The following is a 22,968-nucleotide window of genomic DNA, read 5'->3' as shown; positions in this document are numbered from 1 at the left end:
GTGTAGCGATCTGGTAACGCCGCCGACTCAAAAACATCATTTCGTCATTTAGCAGCTCTCGTTTTGTGTTTCATTTTAAAAATGGCAGACGTAGAAAAGGAGCCCGAGAAGACCATTGCTGAGGATTTGGTTGTTACCAAATACAAATTGGCTGGAGAAATTGTCAACAGTAAGTGAAAATGCATAAGTGTTATTTTAGAAACACGCTGCAAAGTGAAAGTGCATTCCAAATTTTTCTGCTTTTTTGTCGTCGTCGTCGGCCACTGCTACGTGTAGCCAGCCGACAACAATGGAGAGCCAACGAGAAGACGTCGGCGTTGACGTACATACGCTGACGTTGACGCCGCTGCTCTGCTGCCTGAAGTAGCCACGCGGCGGTGTACGCGGGATAAGCGACAGTGTAACGTGCATAACCTCAAACTTTTCAGGTGCTCGACAAAGTTTTTCCATAAAAGGCTGAAAGTTTATACTTAAAATTCAAGACTAACTACTTTAATTTGGCTCACTGAGAGCAACAGTTGAATTGTAACGAGAGTAAAAGAATAGAGAATTCACATGTGCCACGCGAGGTGGTAAAAACTCGTTCCGTATAGAAATAACTCGACTATATCTGTTTGCATTTATTGTGTTTAATTTTAGAAACATTGAAAGCAGTGATTGAACTGTGCGTGGTGGATGCCTCTGTGAGGGAAATTTGCACCAAGGGCGACAATCTGCTGACTGAAGAAACCGGCAAAGTGAGTTTCATCTTGATATTTTCACATCTACAATTTAGTCGAAAAACAAGTCCAATGATTAAAACTTTACAAAGTTGAGGGCATCCTCAATGTTGTCATACTTCATTTCACGTTGCATGCTGAATTATTGGCAGCATGCTTTCCGCGTGCTTGCAGCGTGCGTGAGTATTTATTGCCTCCCACGTGCGTTTTGGCGCCTCTCGTTTACTTGCAACGTGTGTGGCGTGTGTGCGTCATTCGATGGGGCCCAAAGATCATTAAGATTATGAGATCTGAGGACATTTTTTGGCACACAGCCAATTGACGATTCTACTGACAGTTCGATTAATACGTTCATTTCTGTTATCGTTATCGTTTGGCGTGACCCATCACTAGGTATACAAAAAGGAAAAGGAACTGAAGAAGGGCATCGCATTCCCAACATGTCTCTCGGTCAACAACTGTGTCTGCCACTTTTCGCCAGCGAAGAACGATGCCGACTACACGCTCAAGGCTGGCGATGTGGTTAAAATGTAAGTATTATCAACAAATTGTTCCTTCTGAGCAAATTTCCATCTCTATATTTTTGTTTTCCAGTGATCTGGGTGCCCACATTGATGGCTTTATTGCCGTGGCCGCGCACACAATTGTTGTAGGCGCCAGTGCGGATAAGAAAATAAGCGGACGACAAGCTGATGTTATACTGGGCGCTTATTGGGCTGTCCAGGCGGCGCTGCGTCTGCTTAAAGCCGGTTCCAACGTAAGTCTTATCAATAGCCATTTTTATAATCACACTGCGGGCAACGAATTGAGCTGCTGCTTCTAAAACTTGACGCATCTTACTTCGACGCTCGCGGAGATCAATTGAGGCAATTTCGTGAACTGAACGAGTTTATTATCCAGAAATGTTCGGTCTTTACTATTGCACACAATTTCACATTTAAACTAAGCTAAGTCACAAACCATAGCATGTAGATCATCCAGTGCTTAGCGAAACCACATTATTTTAAAATGGATCGCAGTTTAGTGATCAATTATTAATATGTTCTCTAATTGTTTACAGAACTACTCAATCACCGATGCCGTGCAACAAATCAGCGAGTCTTACAAGTGCAAGCCCATTGAGGGCATGCTCAGTCACGAGCTGAAGCAGTTCAAAATCGATGGCGAGAAGACGATCATACAGAATCCGAGCGAGGCGCAACGCAAGGAGCATGAGAAGTGCACCTTTGAGAAGCACGAGGTCTACGCCATCGATGTCATTGTCAGCACCGGCGAGGGCGTGGTAAGAACATCGCTTTTTTTCGGCATCATCTTTCTATTTACTTGTTCAATGATTAAGAAACACGCGCTTGAGGATTGACAGTTGCAAGGCGAAGATTGCCAAACATGAGAGCGTCTTGTACGCTCTGCGAGTTTATTTCACGAACTCGGCATCATGTGAAGCTTCTAAGTTGCGCTTTTGTTGGCCCGAAGATTGCAAGATTATGAGATCTGAGAACGCTTCCATTTACATTAATTTATTTCGATATCTTCGCCAATGCTCTTGCTAATATTTGAGTTTTGTCTTGCAGGGACGGGAGAAGGATACTAAGGTGTCCATCTACAAGAAATCCGAGGAGAACTACATGCTTAAGCTGAAGGCATCGCGTGCCCTGCTCGCTGAGGTGAAAACCAAGTACGGCAACATGCCTTTCAACATCCGCAGTTTCGAGGAGGAGACTAAGGCGCGCATGGGTGTCGTCGAATGCGTTGCGCACAAGATGATTGAGCCCTTCCAAGTGCTTTACGAGAAGCCCGGTAAGTTCATCATCCCTTCACATACCATTTGCAAAACTTAATTCCGGATTTGGTGTTACTCTTTGAGCTGCCATCTACGGCCAGACATTTTGCAAGAACAAAGCTCCAAAGGCTTTGGCGTCTTCAGCGCTTGCCACTAGTTCTATGGCCTTCGTCTGAATATGCCAATGCTACATTCAATTCTTTGAACCCTTTTACTGGAATGTCCTGCTATAATGAGAGTATTCTTCATTTACAGCTGAGATCGTGGCGCAGTTCAAACACACGGTACTGCTAATGCCCAACGGCGTTAATCTGGTCACCGGCATCAACTTCGACGTGGAGAACTACGTGAGCGAGAACAGCATTGCGCAACCTGAGCTGAAGGTATGTAATTGCTTCTAATCCGCTCCAGCCTCGATATTAACAATTTATTTTTATATAGGAACTGGTTGCTCAGCCATTGGGACCCGTCAAAGGAAAGGGCAAGGGCAAGAAGGCGGCTAGCGGCACAGCTGCTGCTGTGGCGACAAAAGTGGAATCGGCGCCGGCCGTTGAGACCAAGGCATAGACAAGGCCCTGGATAAAAACCCGATAAAATCAAACCACGCCCCCTTAAAGCAACAACATTGTGAACAATTGCGCTGCCTACTGCTGCCGCTCCATTAACTTTTTACGATATAGAATTCGTTGAGTAGTAAAACCAGATAAAACAAAAACAACCATTTGACAACTCGTTTTCGTTCCAAGAACTTTAAAGATGTCCGCTTTTCACCTAAGATACTAACAATGCCAGCCAAAGGATCTCTATCTGTGGCAGGCATTGCAAGTGCTTTTGGAAAGGCAATATTATCTACATTATTAATTTTTCCCTCCTTATAAAATGCTAATTGCGTTATTAATTGATTGTGACGTTTTGTGTTCAAAAAATCACAACGAAACGAAAATTTGTAAGATTTTAAAAGTACATAATGATATCACATCTTTGAAACAAACTTATAATTCAAAAAGATTGAAACAAAACGTTAAACACGCGCCGTAGTAGGTATTACAAAATAAAATTAACATTTTATAAAAAAAAGAACAAGCTATTATTTCTTGCATTCCCCACAAATGGAACTGAACTGAACAGAATTACAGAGATAAGAATAATTCGATTCCAATACAAATGATTTGCTTTTATTTTTTATGTAATTAATTTAAGTATTTTCACAATTTGTTTTTTTTTTTCTTTTATTATTTTGAATTTGCTCTTGCATGTAATTAAAATTGTACACAGTCTCAAAAAGTAGCAAGAATCATATTTTTTTTTTTGTTATCGTTACTGTTGTTGCTAGGACACCCACCGAATCTACCTCCCTCTCCTCCTCCTGCATCTCAGCAAGCAGCCCTTTCGCTAAAGAATATTGCGCCAACAAATTGAAACAACAAAAGAAATTACAATATTAGATTGATACGAGTGAACTTAACTGAACTGAAACGGAACGCCCGATCTAAATTATGAGAGGAGAGGCAATGGCGTCGTCGTCGTTATCATTGGAGGAGGAAGAGGATTTAATTCAAGTGTGTTTTTAGTTTGAAAATATGTGTATAGTATTCATGCATCCGGGTTTTACAACGAGCACAACAATGATGGGAGGCGATGACATTAATTCGCAGCATGTGCATCAATAGGCGCCGAAGCTGTGACATTGCTGGGCTTCTCGGGTGAGTCCAAGTAGATTTTCAGGGCACGTTCGCGTCGCTGCGAGTAGCGTGTCGTTGATGAAATGCATCCCAATCGATCGAGGCGCGCCTTCTCCTTATTATTCAACGAGCGACGCTCCTCCTCCGACAGTTCTCGCACTGCCACCGATTTATCTCTGCAAGAGTAGTAAAATGAAAGCATTAGCAATAAACTCAAGGATATTACGCTCGTGTCGCACTCACTTGTACAAATACATGTTGCCGCATTGCGTTGAGCACAGCGGATACATTTCCATTGAGACCGGATCAGAGGACCAGCTCATGGTGTCATTGACACTAACTGCAGATATGCTGGTGTAGGGGAAGTTGCTGTTCACCTGCGAAAGAGAGTGAATGAGTGAGATCTCAGAATGTCACTATACGGTTGCGCGAATTACCTTCACGTAGCTCAAGTTGTCAATGCTGATATCGCAGATTTTGGCCAAGCAGCTTTTGATTTCGCTGTCCTCTGCAAGTAGAGACTGATATTAGTCTGAATTCCAAATTGAAAGCACCGCTCAAAACTTACTCTCCAATGTGATCTCCTGGAATTTGCCAAACTCCCATTTCTGTGGACACCAACGACGCACAAAGATGGTCAGAGAGTCATCCGACGGTTGCGCCACAACTCCCGCCTCGCACTCTTGCAGAATGAACTGTAGAAAGAAAGAAGGATTAGCTGGAAGTCCTTTCTCTTACAGTTATTATCAACTTACCTCAGTGGTGATGGTGGTGCGCATGTCGCAGTAGAGCGTCTCATCGCTCTCGAGTATTTTGATGGGACTGCGACCGCCTTTCAGCCAGATGCGACAGTTCTCGACCGTGAGGGATTCGTATTTGGCATCGATGCGATGCAACTTGGCCACCAGCTCCTGCTTGGCCTGCTCCGTCGTCGTCGTCGACTTGTAGACCCATTCACAGACGCACGCCAACTTCGCTGTCTCATTGTCCAAGTCCCCGAGTCGCAGATAGTAGATCTTGGCCTTGTACTCGTCCGGCGACAGTGTCTTGCCCAGCTCCACGGTCAGCGTGTCGCCTTCGTTGAAGGTGATGATCGAATTGTGTTGACTACTCGATATGGTATTGTCATGCTTGCCATTCACCTCGTGCAGCCTAAAGTAATCGCCAGGCACACGGATCAGCTGCTCAATGTGCTGCTTAAAGCTGCCCATGCCCATGCGCGATCCCACGAACAATTTGTAGGATTGCGTTGGCTTGCGCAGCTGCGATTCCTCATCCGACTGGTGGGCACTACTGCTGCTGCTGTGTGTCGTTGTAGTTGTCGTTGTGGTGTTGCTGCTGCTGCTGCTGATCTTGAGGGCATGGAAAAAGTGCTGCGTTGTGCTGGGGGTGAATGAGTGAGACGAAAGCGTGTCACCCGCCTCGCCGGCATAGCTTCCATTCTCATTGCAATAGGCACGAACTCGCATCATGGCATCGTGTGAGGCCGCCTCGTCCTCGGGACTCGACAGCTGCGGCGAGTGGCTGGTGGAACTGACCTGACTGTCGCCACCTCCGCGATGCTGCATGCTGTTCTCCACCAGTGTGCGATCGCCATCGCTCAGGCTGCTGTCCTCCGAGTTAGACTCGTGGCCGGGCGTCACGAGTGGCGCCAGAGGATCGGGCTGATCGCGCTTATAGCGACGCCAATCACAGTCATTGCTCCCGTTGCCATTGCTCATTCCATGCTCACCGATGCCGTTCATCATGGCCGCATCGACTACGTCGCATCCATTTGTTAGCGGAGGCTGTGACGAAAAGCAAAGTTAACAGAACACAATGACAATCGAATCGTGATACTTGCATCAACACAGCTAAGATCTTGAATCATAGATAAGGAAAGAATGGGAGAGGAAACCTACCTCAGTGGCAGCTGCGGGCAGTTCGCTGCTGGGCACGCCCAGCATCTCGAGGGTGCTGGCATCAGTGTTAGGCACGTCCAAGTAAAAGTATGTGATATATCTGAATTGAGTGCTGGCCAATTGCTGCAGTTTCTCCTGTGCCTCAACCGACGGCTGCGGATCGTAGGCGACAAACGCCTTCGGATTGCTGCCACAGCCACGGACGGTGGCAAGCAGGAACTCCTGCTCACTAATGTGCAGGCGCATCGCGATCGAATGGCGCAACGCGTCGCTTCGTTCCCGCGCTGCTGAAGAAACCAGGAAGGGACCGTCCATCGCCATGGTCGAGAGATCTACGATAAACACATACCACGTGGTGCCATCGCTAGCATAGCTTTCAAACTCCTGATCCTCGGCCCGATGCTCCAGCAGAAAGTCCAAATTGTAGTTGTTCCACGAACGCAGCTCCGTCAACGCTGGATCATTGAAGCTCTCCAGCGACTGAATGATCGTGTCCATTGCCGAATTGTAGGCGACGAGGCGACAACGCGACAGAGGAGCAAACTGCTCCACGTTGAGCATCGTGTGCGCCGATTCCAGCACGCGATTCACATCGAAACTGACCGACAAATACACACGTGTCATCTTCATCTTCTTCAGCGTCGGATTGTAGAAATAGACTCGCGGTTTATACGCTGGCATCGCCAGATCGGCGACTGTGATGTGCCTGCCCAGGCGTGTGCTACGCGTCTCCTCCTCCGCATGCAGCTTGGGCAGCAGCGTCTTGATGTGTTCCGGAAACTCGCTAGCCTTGGCCGCCAGCTCATTGCGCTTCGCATCGACCTGACGATACATCAGCATATAGGCATTCGTGCTGGACGTGTAGGCGCTCGAATAGTAGCTGCCATTGGGGCCGCCAAACGAGCGCTGAATATCCTCCTGTGTAATCTGTGAGGGAAGCGAGAGAATGCACATTAATAGGAGCAAAAAGAAAATTCTAAGAATGGTACTCACCGATGAGACGTTCTGATCGTTGAAGCTGAACCAATCGTTGTTCTCAAACTCTTTAATATATGCATAGTAATGACCACCCGAAGCGCTGCCCGAGTGTATCATGATGGCAAAGAGCTCATAGTGATAAGGACCCGGCTCCTGCTTGAGTCGCTGATCCATGTGGCCGCTCTTGCCTGTGGTGCTGCTGCTCATATCGATGCCCTCGTCCTCGTCATTCATGTCGTTCTCATGCTGACTGGAGCTGGCTGTGGTTCCCACGCCGCTGCTCAGGTTATCCTCCTCCATGGCTGAGCCACTGTCCGCTGTGCTGCAGTCGTCGACAGTTGTCGAGCTGCTGCCGTTCATCTGATACTGTTCGCAGGGCGCAGGCGTGCGATTAACGAAGCTGTTGAGGTTCAGACGCTGCGGGAAGGTGACTCTGTAAATGAGAAATGAAAGTACGTTAGGGTCGATAGAATAGAAGTAAGAAAAGTCGTTATGCAATTAACATTTTTAAAGATTGTGTAGCTGCTCTTTTGGTTTTCTTATTCAATAGTCATTACATTTTCAAGAACTAAAACATTGAAGTTATAGCGATTGTGATTGTTATAGCGTTGCGATTGCGTTTGCAATGAATTTTCAATAATATAAAATAAGTAAGCATTGTTCTTAACGAGCTATTATAATCTGTGTAATTTGGATGCTAAAACAAAAGCATCAAAAGACAGACGGGAAAGAACAAAACGATGTCAATGCAATATTACTGCTAAACAAGACAGTAAATACTTTAAAAGATCCTTGTTGTTAAATTCCTCTTGCATTCACTCACCGATCGTTCAGCTTGATGCGATGCATGGTCTGGTAATCAAAGTCGAAGCGCTTCAGATGCAGCGTCAGAATGTAGGGGAACGACTTGAAGTGCAGTCCCTTGTGGGCATCGCACTTCTTTTTGCACTTCTCGCACAGATACTGATTATTGCCATCCAGCGTCTCAGGCTGAACGAAGGCACGCAACGCCTCCTCAATGCTGCCGTAGGCGGAGCTGCTGCCATATGGCCGCACCGGCAGCGGTATATCGAGGAACGTGTCCTCGCGAGTCTTCTCTGTATTGCACTCCAAACACTTGACGTAATCGTTCATCTTTCCCTCGTACAGTGTCGAGATGAGATTGGCCTGTTTGGTGTTCTTGAATTTGTGCTCCAGCGCATCGAACATGACGCGACACAGCTCCTGAATATCGTGCTGTTGCCACGCTTCTGTCGAATCCCAGCCAAAGCTGCGCGTCAGATCCGTTGTCTCCACCGACGACTTGGACGATGTCTGCAGATTGAGAAACAGTTTCTGCAGCTGATAGGGTATATTCTTGGCCTCGTTATCATTGTCAAACTCCCAGCGATACAGCGCATTACGGAACTCGGGCGTCATGTAGAGCGCCTGGAGCAGACTGTTCAGATAGCAGGTCATCGCCTGATTAACCAATCCCACATAGTTTCGTGGTCCTGGACCATTGCGATGCGATTCGGTTTCTTCTGTGTTGGCCGAATTGGCCACAAAGTCAGCAGCACTGGAGTTGGTGCGTTGCCAAGCGGCGACATCATCGCCACCATACTTGCGACCAAAGAAGTTGGTAAACTGCAAGTCTTGGCGTGCCTCCTCCTCGCTCTTGCCCGCAGCTAAGGCATCGGCGCCAGCCTGCGTAGCTGACAGCAGATCGCTTTCTGTGGGTCCCGCATTGCCAAACTCAAACGGTGGTCCCATCATTGTGGGACTCGCCGAAGCGCCCAGTGCCAGATCGTCATCCGACAGCGGCTCCACATCAGAGACGGGACTGATGTTGAACAGCTCAGAGGCCACATCATCGACTGGTGATATAAGCAGTCGGTTCTGTGGCAGCTGTTGCAGCTGTTCGGTTATTTCCACTTTGGTTAGCTCATCGATGGGTATTTCTGGCATACCATCACAATTAATGGGTTGCGGTTCCAGATCCTCCAGCTCCAGCGGTTGTTGCTCTTGTGGTTGTGGCTGTTCGTTCGGGATGGGCTTCAAGCTAATCTCGCTGGGTTTCGCCTTCAGTTTTGTGCTCTTTTTCACGGGCGAGGCGACAGCAGTGTCATCGGTTGTTGGACTAACGCTGGAGGAGCTCGTCTTGGTTTTGCTGGGTGACTTTTTCTTCTTTAGTTCGCCGGACGCCGTTGTCGTTGTTGATGTCGTTGTCGACTTTTTCTTCTTCTCCTTGTCGCCGCTCTTTGCTGTGGTCGTTGTGCTCTCCGCTGAGTCTAAGTCCTTCTTCTTGACTGTAACAGTTTTCTTCACAATTAACTCGTAGCGTTTGGCCACATTGCCATCCCAGCTGCCCTCGGGCAACAATACAAGATTATTCTTGAGCTTGCGCTCAAACCCAGTGACATCATACAGCAGCTGACTATCGAGTGCATTGAGATATACCTGAGAGAGCGGGTGATAGATTAGATTGATTACAAAGGCTGTTTGATTGATTGATTGCTTACCAGATCCTTGTCGCCATGTGGCTGCAGTAGCAGCTCGAATTTGTCGTAGGCAAACTGTGTGCCAATCAACGTAATCACACGCTGCACTGTGAAGTGATCCCGGACCACAATGTTGATCTTCTTCTGCTGCGAGCCGGGCGTTTGATCGAAGACCACACATTGTGTCGTCTCCTCGCTGTCCTTTTTAGCCTGCTCAGCCATCGTGTGACGGACGAGTTGTTAACCAAATGGGGAAAAAGGCCTAAAGTAATGTGTATAAAGAGTATAAAGAGAATTACTTATTAATTTTGATAAAAATATTTGACGTGTCATTGAGCAGCTCCTTGTTCGCTGCCTGTTGTCCAGCTGCAGTTGATACTATAAGGAATTAAGCAACTTTCCTCCCACTTGCAACGATCGATCTATTCACTGTTCATTGCTCTGCATTTTTGCTTGCTCTGTATGCTTTTCCCCACACTCGACACACGCCGGAGACCTCAATTCGAAAATAAACCAAAATCCCATCGTAGACGTCTCCCTCGCGATCTCCGGCTGTTGCTTTTCGCGCCTTATTTGTATCGCGCGTTGCCCAAAAAATATGACTAACATGCTGCGGAATTTTATAAACAAAAATTGCGGACAGCATCGGACGCTTCTAGAAGGAGCTGTCGTTGTTGTTTTTGTTGCTCTGTTCTTTTGAGATATTCTTTCTGACCACGTCGGCAATTTTCACGTCAGCGTCATAATTGCCGCATAAATTGCTCGAGCGAATGTCATTTCCAAATTGTTTCTTTGTTGGGCCATTGGGCAACTTTTGTGCCTCCTCGTAACGGAAGTTACACACAGTTGTATCTGTATCTGTATCTATATATCTACAACTGTGTAGCTGTATCTCTGTATCTGCATGTGCCAATATATAGAGAAATATGTATTTTTGGCCGCAATGCGCAAATTCAACAAAATTGGAACGTCAGCATCGGTTTTGGGGGCGTGCGTTCCGAATATGCAAATCAATTTTTCTCAATTTTGTACAAATTGTGTTAGAAAATCGACTTTTGAACACGCTCAACGCTTAGACATATGCGTTTTGGGTTTCGTCAGCGGAACGGAAGTGAACACAGAAGCAAAAGTGACAATTGAATAAAGAAATTCTTTTGCGTATCTATGAATACGATCTCCAGTGTTAGATCTTTAGCAGCACAGCTGTTGCCATCGATCTGTCGATGATCATTAAAAGTCTTTTGCTGTTCTCTCTCTATGCCTATTTTTTGAGTTAGTTTTTGGCAATCGAATTAAATGTCCTAAGCAATTTGTATGTTTTTCCAATTTACAAGTTACAGAAATAACCGCAAAACGTTGCAACCAAAAAAACATACACGCAAATCGAGCTGCAATTTCAAACACATGTTGGATGGCCAATAAAACATCCACACGAATATATATATGGCCGACGAATACAGAGGAAGACTTGGCGACAGTTGCAGATACAGATGTATATCTGAGAGAAGGAATCCAAAAATGCTAATACGTACGACCAGCAGAAATCAAAATAAAAAATCCGACAAAAATTGTGCGTCTAAAAATAAATGTGGACGGCGAAATTGAAAGAAATACACATACACGAAAAAAAAATACGTCAAAGACAAACAAATATTCAAAGCAGGCAGGGAGCATACAATAAGTATCCGTCAGATACTCAGATACTATCTGGCTATTTGTAAATGCGAAGGTTTCCGATACCAAACAGAACCGAACCGAAGCACAGGGACAAACGCACACACACACATTCGTACTTTTACTATATGCACAGAGTATATCAATTGAGAATTAAAGAATCGGAGACGACGCATAGAATTCACATCAATATTTACGTTTACGGGCTACGGGCTGCGTCTCTTCTTCTTCTTCTTCGACGGGCGTGATGATGACGGGGTCGAAATTTTTACAGAAATTAAGCCAAATGCTGTGTGAAATGATTTCGATGTTTTTTCTTTCTAAAGACTAAAAGATTGTTAAGTTAAGTGTGTGTGGATATTTCGCATATATTCGTTTTTGTGTGTGCTATTTATAAAACTATTTCTCGGTCTGCCACATGCCAGATAGTTCAGATTTCTCGGCTATATAGTACACACATACAACAACAACTACTGTAATTGAGTTCGAGTTGCTAGTTGTTTGTAGAGTTTTCTCGCACACATTCTCCGTTGCTCGATTAGATCGTTTAGCTCTTTCTCCACTTTTCTCTCTCCGCTGCTGCAGTTTATTACGAAAGCGATCTATTTACGTGCAAATGAGGTTTATTTTTAGACCCAATTGCTTTGGGGTATTTGCACGTTCTACAAAAATGTGTTAACTTCACTTGCAACACCACAAAACCAAATGGGCAGCGGATTAATAGCCCACATATGTACATATATAATATTATATATCTATACACACAAATATACACTCTATATATATACCGTCTGATTGCTAGCGAGTTCTTGGCGCACTACAAATTATCCGCCGTCAACGCAACGACATCGTTTCACGCGTCCACGAGTACTGACCATTAGCTGATTCCGACAAAACTGCCGTTGGCTCTGGCGCTCTGAATGTTCATGTTCAGATGGCGCCCCAGCAGAATGTTTTCTCAGATCGCATCGGATCGGATCGCCACCGACTTGGCCGCCCGCTCAAATACGCTACGAAATGCTTATGTGCGAATGCAGTTTTTCTCCTGATAACAACTAAAGTGTGTACAGAATGCAAAAGAAAACTATTGTTGAGAGTGCTCGACTGTAAGATACCCTATACTAATTTGTAAGAAATACAAAATAGGTTTGCGCTAAAAATGCGTCATTGAAATTCTTCGAAGTACACTATTGGATTGTAATCAATAAGGAAATTATAAATAAATATATTGTCAATAGAACTACTAAGATTTCGAATCTGATCTATATTAAGTATTCTGGAGATCTTATGTGCAAAATATTTATTATTAATCTAGCTTATTTTAAGAACTTATGAAATGAATTTAAATATGTTTTTTGATTGAGTACACTTCTGCGAAGTGATAACTAGATTTATTCATTTTCAATGATCTGTAGGGTGAGGATATTTAAAATTCTCCTTAACCTTACGGTATCAGTCTCAAGTTAGCCTGCTTGTAACTAAACTAATAATACCCAACTATACCCCTATGTATGTAAGTAGTATGACAACTGTTGATAATGATATCGCGAGAGCAAAACTTGGAGAGAGGGAGAGAGTGAGTAGTTTATTAGGGCCGAGGCGAGGGCTGTGACCCGACGACAGCGATGACTGCTATGACAGAATAGAGTAGCCCACCCAGCAGGTGAGTGCTGCCCAATCTATTTCGATTTCTCAATGAACAGAGCTGACAATACAATATATATTTTGTATAATAGACTCGCGAGATTTGCTCGTTTATAGCGAAAGTGCTATTAATGTTTGATTTCAGATTCTCCGCTCCGCTCGCCAATTGCCCGATGAATGACTATTTTTATGTGTCGCTGTCGCCGACGATGTCGATGTCGCTGCCACAGATTGTGACTAACGCCGTCTATCCAAAGCAGCCGGCATCCCCTTAGTTCTCTGAAGATGAGAGGCCTCGATGGGGGGCGGGGTGATGGGCGGCGAAGAGTCGACCCCGTACATGTAAGCAAATTTTTTATTTGGTTTGCGCAACACTCGCAACACAGCAAAATCACTTGGGTGTCCAAAGAGAGTGGGAGGAGGGGGGGGGGGGTGTGTGTGTGTGTTTGCTACTCGACGGGCGGCTGATCGGTCAAGGTTTTGCTTTGGAACGTGACACATGTGACTTATTTGAGTGTGCGACAAAAACTAGTTCAAACTGTGTGTGTGTCCTTCGACGTCTTTGACCAAATGTCGGGAAAACTAGCGGCTCCAAAATATCAATATGCTCATACATATTGTATGTGAGCATACACCAGATACACAGATACAAGTACACATACCCATATATACTTATACACATACATATGTGTATATGTGTGGTATGTATGTATGATTTCACTCACCTGAATTGTGAAAATGTTGCAATATTGTGTGCGGGATTTATGCACAATCCGACCGCACAGCTGAGCGTACACACGGACTTCGATTTGATGCTATCTAAACTGGCTAAACTGCGGTAGCTTCGTGCTGATACCGACCAGCAACCATTTTAATAAATGAAACAAATGTTTTTTGTTGTTCGGCTGCGGTTTTACTGCACTGCTATCGATAACAATGCCGATAAGTATGGCGAATATCGATGGTGAGCTGATAATTTCTGCAATTCTACTTGTCAAAAAACATCGATGCTCAGAGTTGCTTAACGATATCGGTGTCAGAAGCAAAGTGACCATTAAATCCGTATTATATACTAGGTTGTAATAAAATTTTAAAAAATACTGAAATAGATTTTAGGTACATAATGAAATCTTGATTTCACCAAATCACATAATTTTCAAAGAAAATATAAATAATTTCTATTAAATGCTTTTAGCAAATAATTTTTATTTAGGACCATTTTATATTTAATAAAGAGCACGCTTGAGCACTTAAGGAAAACGGTTGAAATCGATCTACAAGATTTTTTCAAAACGTGGAAAAATTATGACATTCAAAAAGTTGCGCCTTTTTACATTTACTTTATCCGAGTCCAAACAAGTGTGACCAGGCATTATTTTCGTATATGGCACATTTTTCGTTCCGGATGCAACCCTAAAGAGCGAGAAGCATCGAGAATTTTCGACGAGCAGACTGTGCCGAGTCTATATAAAGCCGAGCGTCACTGCGAGACTAAATCATTTTAGCAAGAAACGAGAGAGACGATTGTAGGGTGTGTATCGAGACACAAGAGAAGAGAAAGACTATTGAGTTGGAAACAACATACACATAAAATACTTATAAAGACAAATTGTGCGTCTTAAAAAGAGCATTTTATATAAATCCAAGTGCAAGTGAAAAGCGGAAACAACATTTCCTACAACATAAAGTGAAAAACAAGGAATATTGCACACAGCTGCAAATATAATTAAAATAAAGGTGAGTGGCCCAATAAGTAATTGTTGCTTAAATTTGCATGTTTGCCTTGGGGTGCAGTTGTGTTGTGACCTCAAGAGCAACCAGAAGAAGAAAAACAATAATAATAACAATGAAAATGCCCACATACAACACAAAAAGAACATTTCAATTACCACGTTAATCCCAAACACGGGTGCGTCGACGTCACTCGCAGATTGACAACACAGCAGCGCTTCGCTGCTGACGTCGCTGTCGACGCCGTTGTCGTCGTTGCACAACTCAAAGCTTCTAGCAAATTCCATTGAGCGACGCGTTCGAAAAAAACACAAAACAAACGGCATATTTGTCAGGCACATTTGTTGTTGTTATTGCTTGCACATTTTACAAATATATTTATATATATCGAAGTGAGATAATTCATTTGCTTTCTTTTGTTTATTCTGCAGTCGTGTGAGCTGCGCCAAAGCTAAAAGCAAAGCAAAGCAAAATGGGCAAAGACTTCTACAAGATTCTCGGCATTGACAAGAAGGCCACCGACGACGACATCAAGAAGGCGTACCGAAAATTGGCACTGAAATACCATCCGGACAAGAACAAGAGTCCCCAGGCCGAGGAACGCTTCAAGGAGATTGCCGAGGCCTACGAAGTGCTCTCGGACAAAAAGAAGCGCGACATCTTCGATCAGTATGGCGAGGATGGTCTCAAGGGCGGCCAACCGGGTCCCGATGGCTGCGGACAGCCGGGTGGCTACACATATCAGTTCCATGGCGATCCACGTGCCACATTCGCACAGTTCTTTGGATCACAGAATATCTTTGGAGCCGCGGATCCATTCGGTGGCTTCTTTAGTTCTGGCGGCGCCGGCGATGCCCAGGAACAGGTGTTTATGAATATTGGAGGCGATGAGATGTTTGGCGGCGGCGGTTTTGGTGGCCATCCGATGGGAGCCTTCCGTTCACAGTCTTTCAATGCACAGGCCCCGAGCCGGAAACGCCAGCAACAGGATCCACCAATCGAGCACGATTTGTATGTGACGTTGGAGGAGGTCGACAAGGGATGCACCAAGAAAATGAAGATCTCGCGCATGTCCATGGCGACAGGCACGGCACGCAAGGAGGAGAAGGTGCTGAGCATTACTGTTAAGCCCGGCTGGAAGGCCGGCACCAAGATCACATTCCCCAAAGAAGGCGATCAGGCTCCACAAAAGGTGCCCGCCGACATCATCTTCATTATCCGGGACAAGCCGCACACACAGTTCAAGCGCGAGGGCAGCGATCTGCGCTACAGTGCTCAGCTGAGTTTGAAGCAGGCGCTGTGTGGCGCCTCTGTGACAGTGCCAACGCTGCAGGGCGATCGCATCTCGGTCAGCACACAGGGCGAAGTCATCAAACCCACCACAGTGAAGCGCATCACAGGACGCGGCCTGCCCTTCCCCAAGGAGCCGTCGCGACGTGGCGACCTCATCGTTGCGTTCGACATCAAGTTCCCGGATACGCTGCCACCCAGTCTGCGGAATCAGCTGGCGGAGCTGTTGCCAAACTAAACCTGTTGAGCTTTATCCTCATCCTGCTTCATAAATTTATATAGTACGTTATATATATATAATTTAAGTGCTAATTTAATTAAGTTTACCATAGATTATCGTTCGATTATTAGCGCAGCAGGGACTCGAAATTAATTTACAATTTACAAACTCATTCATCGAGGCTTCAAGCGTGTCTTTGAGATAATCGCAGTCCTAGTGCTAATTGTCGGACTAAGCTAGAAGATTCCCCAATCACTTACAACATAACTATTGCAAAAGATATTTGGCAAGGTATATATAAGATGTTTTGTTCTGGAGACTGATCGGTTATTGGATTAGGAATTTTGAATTATCATGGATGTGTGTAAATATATATAAGTAAACTAAACAATCCTAACCAGTAACTAAATTCAAATAAATCATATTGAGAAATGTTCTAAATGTATCCTTGTCTATTGTTCAGCATATCTATCGACCGATCGTCTCCTGATATAGCAATAATATACACATTGGCTATTATATTGTAAGACAATACACACATAAAAACACACAAACACATGAATATACACAAACACACACATATAAATGAATAAGCACATTAAATAGGTTTAGTACGTTTTAGTACCATAATATTTATATTATAAACAAGTATTGAATTTGACTAATTTAAATAAACTGATTATAACTATTGAAATGTGTTGTATTCAATGAGGGGATTATTTTCTTAGGACCTGAATTAGCTGGAATGCGACATTTCAAACTGAGCTCAAGCTCCTTTTCTTTCTTTCAAATGTTGAATCCGATTGATCTGATCTGATTAAAGGATTCTCAAAATCTTTTAACAAAATTTTGCGAAATTTTTTGTAGGGGGAGGCATAAAAAATTTGGGAAAACGGCCTTAACTCCGTTATTTGAAGGACTACGTGGATGTCCTTTTCCATAAGGAATTTTCTTATTGTACTGAATCAGAACGTTCAACAAAAAGGACGAACGACCTTACAGGAGCGAAAACCATGTTATTGCTTGTATGGAAAAACGTTCACAACTCGAAAGTTCTTTGAAGGATATTTATGAAATGGGTGTCAATCGATTGCTTTTAGGAAGGACTATCGATTAGGCAAAGAACATTCAAATCGTCCTGTCAGCTAACGAGCTATCAAGGATTTTTGTTTTTCCGACTATTTTCTTGCGATTTTGACTGAAAATTTAAAAGTTAGATTACCCACCTAATGTTTAATGCAAATTGATAAAGTTGATATCGACAAGTCTAGCACACAATGTCCTGCCGATTTGCGCAAGGATATGACCATGTTATAAGCAAATTAAATCATGTTCTTAAAACAGAATGTTAGTTAAATGTTCTTAATTAAATGATAATTTCGATGGTACTAATTATTGATATACCTTATCTTGAAGTACGAGGTTAAGAACGAAAATCTTTTAAGGTTCTTAAGCTTTGTTTATATAGAACAACTAAGCAATAACCCGAAAGTTGATACATAAATTGGAGCCTTAGCATTTCAGATTTGGATTCTAAATAATTAAGAATCTGATTCCAATGTCCAAATATTAAAACTTTCCTTCTGAAACATGGTAAACCCTCCCGATTCCAAAAAACAATTTCATATATATATTTTTTTTGTAATTTCACATTTTATTTTGTTTTTGTTTTGGTTTTTGTTTCACTTCAAAAGGATTTTTGTAATTTATTTATTTTCACATATTTTTTTTTGTCACTTTCCTTACTTTGAGTGTTAATTTGCTTTTGCAATTGTATAATAATTTTGTTCATTGTGTATTTGTTGTTGTTGCGGTTCTTGTATATTTTTCATCATTTCAAAAATTATTAACATCGATTGCATTGTTGTTGTTGTTGTTGTTGTTTTTGTTATTCTTGCAGCTGTTAATTATCATAATAAAAATTGAATTCATTTAATTTGTTTGTTCATTTGTTGTTCTTGCTGTTCGTTTACCTTTTGTTTATAACTAGAATTATGTTCTTTTGGTTTTGTTTAACTTGTTGTTTGTTTGCTATTGTTATTGTGTGTTACGAAAGTTAATTTCGATAATTTGTTGTGTTTTTCTTATAACTGTAATACATTTGCCATTTATCTTTCGTTTTTCTTTTTCTTTTATTTTTCTTTTCCCTTTCTCTTTCGGTTCTGTTCGCGCCAAAGAAAAAAGAGGAAAATCAACAATTGCATAAACAAATCAAGTACATATTAACAATTTGTTAAATCCCAAAACTAAACTAAACTATAAAGTACGTTAAATTAAAATATATATATTGGTATCTTGTTAATTAATAAAATGTGTATTTATACATGGTATAATAAGTATACATTTACTATTAATAGATTAATAGATAATATATCTTTTAAAATGCATTAAAAATAGTCAAATGTGTACAAAAGTTCATACTATTTTTCGAATGATTCATACAAGTACAATTACGAGTATTCTTCTTCTGCTTCTTTGTATTTCGTATTCGTTTTCTTAAATGAGCATTATAATTTAACTATTTCATTGACTAAAGTTTTCCGGCAACAATCGGCTGACACTTCTCTGCCTGATCCTGATCCATTGATCATTTCTTTAAATTTATTTCATCATTATATTATTATATTAATTATTTTCTTTTTTTTCTTTGTTTCTTTTTTTTTTTGGTTGTTGTCAAACTTATACAAACAGTAAAAATGATGTTAAAATGTTGTGATTTGGTATTTCTGTTTTATTTTATTTTAGTTTAATTTTAGTATTAGTTTTTGTGTTTGATTAACATTCATTCATTGATTTGTTTTTTTTTTTTTTTATCAATTAGACTGTTGTATAATTTTTTTTTGTTTTTAGAATTTATGTTGACTCGATTCTTAAGTTTTCCATTTTGTTTTTGCTGTCTGTTGTTTAATTAAAGTTTACATTGTATATTTAATTCAATTTGATTGGAAACCTAAAAATGTTTTGATTATGTTTCGATTTTTGCTACATGCGATCGATCAATGAATGGAGAGGGGGAAACTGAGTAATGAATGCCTTGCCGGGTACACTGAGAGAAATAAAGAGAGGATATATACTCTATAATCGAATGATTGGCACTAATTGTGTACTGAGTACTGAATTGTACAGTGTACGCTGGCTAAATGAGCTGTCGTCGGTTAATGCATGAATTCATTCAGCAAATTGGGTAGATACGAATACTCTTTCTGATTCGAATAACTTCCGAGCTGCATTCACAACCAATATAATTATTATTCTTCAACGTTTCTTTTTTAGGTTTAGGTTTTCACTTTTTTTTTGTGTGTGTTCATCTTCATGCGATTCGATAATAATAAATAATCAAAAATATCGAATATCAAATATAAAATTGAGAATAACGAATGGAAATTTGTGCTCAGTATTTGGTTTTTCTTAATCGTTTTTCATTTTTTGTTTTTCATTTTTCGTTTTCGTTTTCGCTTGTTTTTGACTATGGAATTTGACCTATGCTTGTATTGTTATTCGAGTGAAGATCTTAATTAATATATTATTGTAATTTAGCTAGAAGGGTGTTCCTCTTGTGAGTGAGTGTTGCTCTGTGTGTGTGAAAGAGTGTGTGTGTTTTTTTGTGTGGGCTTATATAAGTATTTTTGTATATTTTCCTTTTGTAGTTTATTTAAATGTGTTTAACATGTTAGGTTTGCTTTTGTATTTTGGCTTTGAATGCTGCGATTAACCGTTTTCTCTTGCTGGGATTTCAAATCCCGAATAACTCATTTAGATTTCGATTTAGGTTTTCTTATTTGTGTGTGTTTTTTTTTGTTGTTTATAAATATGTTTTAAGTGTATGGAATTCTCGCTTGTTGCTTTTGTTTTTAGTTTACCATTTAACATTTTGACTAAATTGTTGCTATTTGTTGTATTTCATTCGCTTTTTCTGTCACTTCGACTGCGTGTTTTAGTTTTTCGTATTCCCATATTAATTTTTTTCAGTGTACTTCCTACAACTAAACATTTTGCAATTAATTCGAGTGTGTGTTCATGTGAGTGTGTATTGTTGTGTTGCTTAAGTCACTAAGATTTTTTTCATTATTTCTTTTTTAGTTTTTAATTTTTTTTTTTTTTAGAACATTTGTTTAAAGTTGCATTTTTAATATAAGATTTTTGTTTTGTTTTTTTGGTTTTCATTTGCGATTCTTTGTTTTTTTTTGTATGGTTTTATTTTTTTAGTTTTATTTTAAATTGTCTAAGCCTAAATACAATCAATGTTTCAATTTGTTCACGTATTTCTCCTCAATAAATGTATTTATGTACGTACGTTATTTAAATCGAAATTGTTTATCTTTTATCCTTTATGTTTATGTTTATGTTTATTTCAAGTCTTTTTCAGCGACAAATGCATTTGAATTTGTTCACATTTGAATTCTTATTGAATTTGTTCAAAATCCTCTTTGCTTTTTGTTTTGTTCAATTAATTATAAGTTTATTATATGTTTTGCACATTAAATACAATACAATCAATCGATCGATAATACAGGTAAGTATAAATCAAAGTCTTGTTTAAAAAAGATGTTGTACGTTGACGAGTATTATCCTCGTCCTCATCATCATCATCTTTTCGCTCTCATACTTAAAAACGCGAAACACAAAAAAACAACAAACGTTTTCGATGTTTCGTAATGCTTAAAAAACAATTCCAAACTATCCACCAAATTTCTTTTATATTCTTTTAGAGCAAGCAACTTCTAGAACGTTTTCGAATAACTTCTGATGTTGCTTGCTGTGCTTGAGATATTACGAGTATATTATTATCATAATATTCGTGTCTGGTTGGCATTGTTTGGGGTTGTGTTCGTGTTCTTTGATTGAACTGTTGCCGTTTCTTACACTTGATTAGTTAAAATTGAACAAAAGAAATTAGTGAAGAGTTCTTATTCGATTCTCGTACTAAGATTTCTTTTGTTTTGGTTTTGTTTCGTTTCGCTTTTAGTTTTGGTTTTTGGTTTTTGGTTTTTTCTTTATGGTTTGTTTTGCTTTTTCTGATTTAATTTTTCACATCGTCTTTGCGGGTTGTTGACTGTGGATCTGTGCCTAAATTTATCATGTCTCGTGGTTTCCACACCGGGGACCCTACAATTAAATGAAAGAAAAGAAAAGATACAATGGAAACCATATATGAAAAAATATGAAATTTCAAATTCTTCTTCTTCTTCTTCTCATTCTCCTCATCCTTTTTCTGCTTCTTCTCATTCTTCTTCTTTACTTAATTCGATTAAATAAGAATTCAGAACTTAATTTAGTATATAAAGAGCGAGAGAAAAAGAGTGAGCAAAAGATAGAGATAGACAGACAGAGATAGAGAAAGAAATAGAGTGAGAGCGAGAGTGAGCAGGAGACTAGAATATTCTCCATTGTTTTTGCGTGGTAATAATTAGTAGATAGAATTCGATGCCAATCGTAGAGATAATTTCGATAATTACTTTTCAAAACATGCAAGCATTTCGCTTAAAGTATGCGGGAGCAGGTCTCCTTACTTTAAACGAATTCGTTTTATCTTAAATAAAATATAAGCAAAACTAATTTCTTTAATGTTTAATGAGCACTACTTTAAAGCTGTTGCGTAGCTACTTAAAATTTGGATAGGAAGGGGAAAGGGGGCAAAGCTGGATGGGGGGAGTTCAGCAGCTAAACTAAGTAAATAACTAAGTAAGATTTTTGGTATAATTATTGATATTTGTTGGGGGTGGCGGGGAGATCAGAGCAGTATGGGGAATAAAGTTAAGAGCTGTTGGTTAAAATGTTGACATCGCTTGGTTTTTCGTATTATCTGCTACACATATTTAGTTTGAGGTTTTAGTTGCAGTTTTAGTAAAGTTTTTTTTCGTATTTAAAAAGATTTGTACAAGTTTTCGAATTTCATAAATCTCAGTTTTGCATTTTATGCCAACATTTTTTTCTGGTATGTTTTGTGTACAGTTGAAATGGATATCGAAAAACAAGAATGGAAAAAAAAAACAAATAATAATAATGTGTCTCATCCATTTCATTTTAGATTTGAGAATTTAGAAGATCGAGTGCGATAGTCGGAAATGGATAAATAGAAATTAAATTGCCCGGTAAATCGTGTCGAGTTGAGTTGAGTATTTTCCCCCCAGTTTGTTCCATTTCGTACATATGAATTGAAAAGTTTTCAGCTTGTTTGGAAAATAGTTGATGAAACAAAGTAAAGTTGATTAAAAACGATGAAAACGCAGTGCAATTCTCTCTCTTTAAAAAAATGGCAAAATGCAAGCGCGCAAAAGTTGTACCAAAAAGCGAAATGAAATTTTTGGAAAAATTGTTCAAAACGTTTGAATTAATTGAAAGAGGAAATGTGTTTGTACAGTAGTTGATATTGTTGTTGTTGTTGTTGTTTAGCAGGTTAGTTTTGGTTATATTTGGTTGGTTTGGGTTTTGCTTGTGGAGGGCGGGGGGAACACGTGTGTGTAACCATAAGACATTAATATCATATCATTTATCATTTCGTTTATCATTTGCTCTTCAGTTAAGCGAGCTTTGCGAACTTGATTTTATTTGGCACAGTTTCTTTTTTGATTTTGGTTTAATGCTATTGTTTATAGTTGTACGATAATTAAGAAAATGCAAAACGGATTACGAGTATTAAAAAATCCCATTTCATTTGTTAATTAATTAATTAATCAAGCGATGCCAACTAATAATATACTTATTGTGTGAAATAATTGTTATTTGTTTTTTGTTTTTAAGCTATCAAGTGTAATTGTTACAACAGTTATACACTAAACCCTTGTTTTTTTTTTCTCTTTTGCATTAGCTAAAATTCAAAGATATTCTGAGTCGGATTCTGATTTGAAGTTGAGTTTTGAATTTAGTAT

At 40.5% G+C, this 22,968-nt stretch overlaps 4 protein-coding genes across 17 annotated transcripts in view; 2 read left to right on the top strand and 2 right to left on the bottom strand.

Annotated features, from left to right (window-relative positions):
* The first annotated feature begins 3 nt into the window (after positions 1-3).
* On the top strand, positions 4-3,217 carry LOC117571199 (proliferation-associated protein 2G4). Its single transcript, XM_034253243.2, has 8 exons — positions 4-169; positions 640-737; positions 1,113-1,249; positions 1,314-1,476; positions 1,780-2,001; positions 2,291-2,516; positions 2,755-2,882; positions 2,941-3,217. The coding sequence occupies exons 1-8, from the start codon at positions 82-84 to the stop codon at positions 3,064-3,066; spliced, it is 1,188 nt and encodes a 395-aa protein (XP_034109134.1). The 5' UTR covers positions 4-81; the 3' UTR covers positions 3,067-3,217.
* A 493-nt stretch (positions 3,218-3,710) lies between these two features.
* LOC117571198 (ubiquitin carboxyl-terminal hydrolase 47) lies at positions 3,711-13,788 on the bottom strand. 3 transcript variants are annotated; one of them, XM_034253241.2, is made up of 10 exons: positions 13,584-13,785; positions 9,562-9,802; positions 7,884-9,499; positions 7,076-7,493; positions 6,083-7,009; positions 4,937-5,968; positions 4,750-4,876; positions 4,619-4,689; positions 4,425-4,558; positions 3,711-4,357 (listed from the first exon to the last, which is right to left on the bottom strand). In XM_034253241.2, the coding sequence occupies exons 2-10, from the start codon at positions 9,760-9,762 to the stop codon at positions 4,144-4,146; spliced, it is 4,740 nt and encodes a 1,579-aa protein (XP_034109132.1). In that variant the 5' UTR covers positions 9,763-9,802; positions 13,584-13,785; the 3' UTR covers positions 3,711-4,143. The 3 variants fall into 3 exon arrangements, with proteins under 3 accessions (XP_034109132.1, XP_034109133.1, XP_051860690.1); XM_034253242.2 differs by lacking the exon at positions 13,584-13,785 and adding an exon at positions 12,003-12,102; XM_052004730.1 differs by lacking the exons at positions 3,711-4,357; positions 4,425-4,558; positions 4,619-4,689; positions 4,750-4,876 and having other exon boundaries at positions 5,820-5,968; positions 6,025-7,009; positions 13,584-13,788.
* A 570-nt stretch (positions 13,789-14,358) lies between these two features.
* On the top strand, positions 14,359-16,793 carry LOC117571200 (dnaJ protein homolog 1). Of its 2 annotated transcripts, XM_034253245.2 has the most exons (3): positions 14,359-14,595; positions 15,021-16,160; positions 16,212-16,793. In XM_034253245.2, exon 2 carries the CDS (start codon positions 15,062-15,064, stop codon positions 16,115-16,117), a length of 1,056 nt encoding a protein of 351 aa, XP_034109136.1. In that variant the 5' UTR covers positions 14,359-14,595; positions 15,021-15,061; the 3' UTR covers positions 16,118-16,160; positions 16,212-16,793. The 2 variants fall into 2 exon arrangements, with proteins under 2 accessions (XP_034109136.1, XP_034109135.1); XM_034253244.2 differs by having other exon boundaries at positions 15,021-16,793.
* A 2,099-nt stretch (positions 16,794-18,892) lies between these two features.
* LOC117568394 (protein still life, isoform SIF type 1) overlaps positions 18,893-22,968 on the bottom strand; it is a 105,188-nt gene continuing 101,112 nt past the window's right edge. For all 11 annotated transcript variants that reach the window (XM_034249025.2, XM_034249026.2, XM_034249023.2 and 8 more), the window contains one exon: positions 18,893-21,205. In XM_034249025.2, coding sequence (XP_034104916.1) covers positions 21,120-21,205 — 86 coding nt within the window. In that variant the 3' untranslated portion in view covers positions 18,893-21,119. The remainder of the gene's footprint in view (positions 21,206-22,968) is intronic.

Source organism: Drosophila albomicans, chromosome 3, assembly GCF_009650485.2.
Source record: "Drosophila albomicans strain 15112-1751.03 chromosome 3, ASM965048v2, whole genome shotgun sequence".
Classification (NCBI taxonomy): domain Eukaryota; kingdom Metazoa; phylum Arthropoda; class Insecta; order Diptera; family Drosophilidae; genus Drosophila; species Drosophila albomicans.
The sequence above is the reverse complement of the archived record's forward strand: the minus strand, read 5'-3'. Positions and strand labels throughout refer to the sequence as shown.

What these genes read in the sequence shown, in the direction of transcription:
- LOC117571200 (XM_034253245.2), top strand. Translation starts at nt 15,062, where the DNA reads ATGGGCAAAGACTTCTACAAGATTCTCGGCATTGACAAGAAGGCCACC.
- LOC117571199 (XM_034253243.2), top strand. Translation starts at nt 82, where the DNA reads ATGGCAGACGTAGAAAAGGAGCCCGAGAAGACCATTGCTGAGGATTTG. An exon ending in GGCTGGAGAAATTGTCAACA is followed by an intron (nt 170 to 639) that starts GTAAGTGAAAAT and finishes GTTTAATTTTAG; the next exon opens with AAACATTGAAAGCAGTGATT. An exon ending in TGACTGAAGAAACCGGCAAA is followed by an intron (nt 738 to 1,112) that starts GTGAGTTTCATC and finishes ACCCATCACTAG; the next exon opens with GTATACAAAAAGGAAAAGGA.
- LOC117571198 (XM_034253241.2), bottom strand. Translation starts at nt 9,762, where the DNA reads ATGGCTGAGCAGGCTAAAAAGGACAGCGAGGAGACGACACAATGTGTG. An exon ending in ACGATCAGAACGTCTCATCG is followed by an intron (nt 7,010 to 7,075) that starts GTGAGTACCATT and finishes CTTCCCTCACAG; the next exon opens with ATTACACAGGAGGATATTCA. An exon ending in CCAGGAGATCACATTGGAGA is followed by an intron (nt 4,690 to 4,749) that starts GTAAGTTTTGAG and finishes CTCTACTTGCAG; the next exon opens with AGGACAGCGAAATCAAAAGC.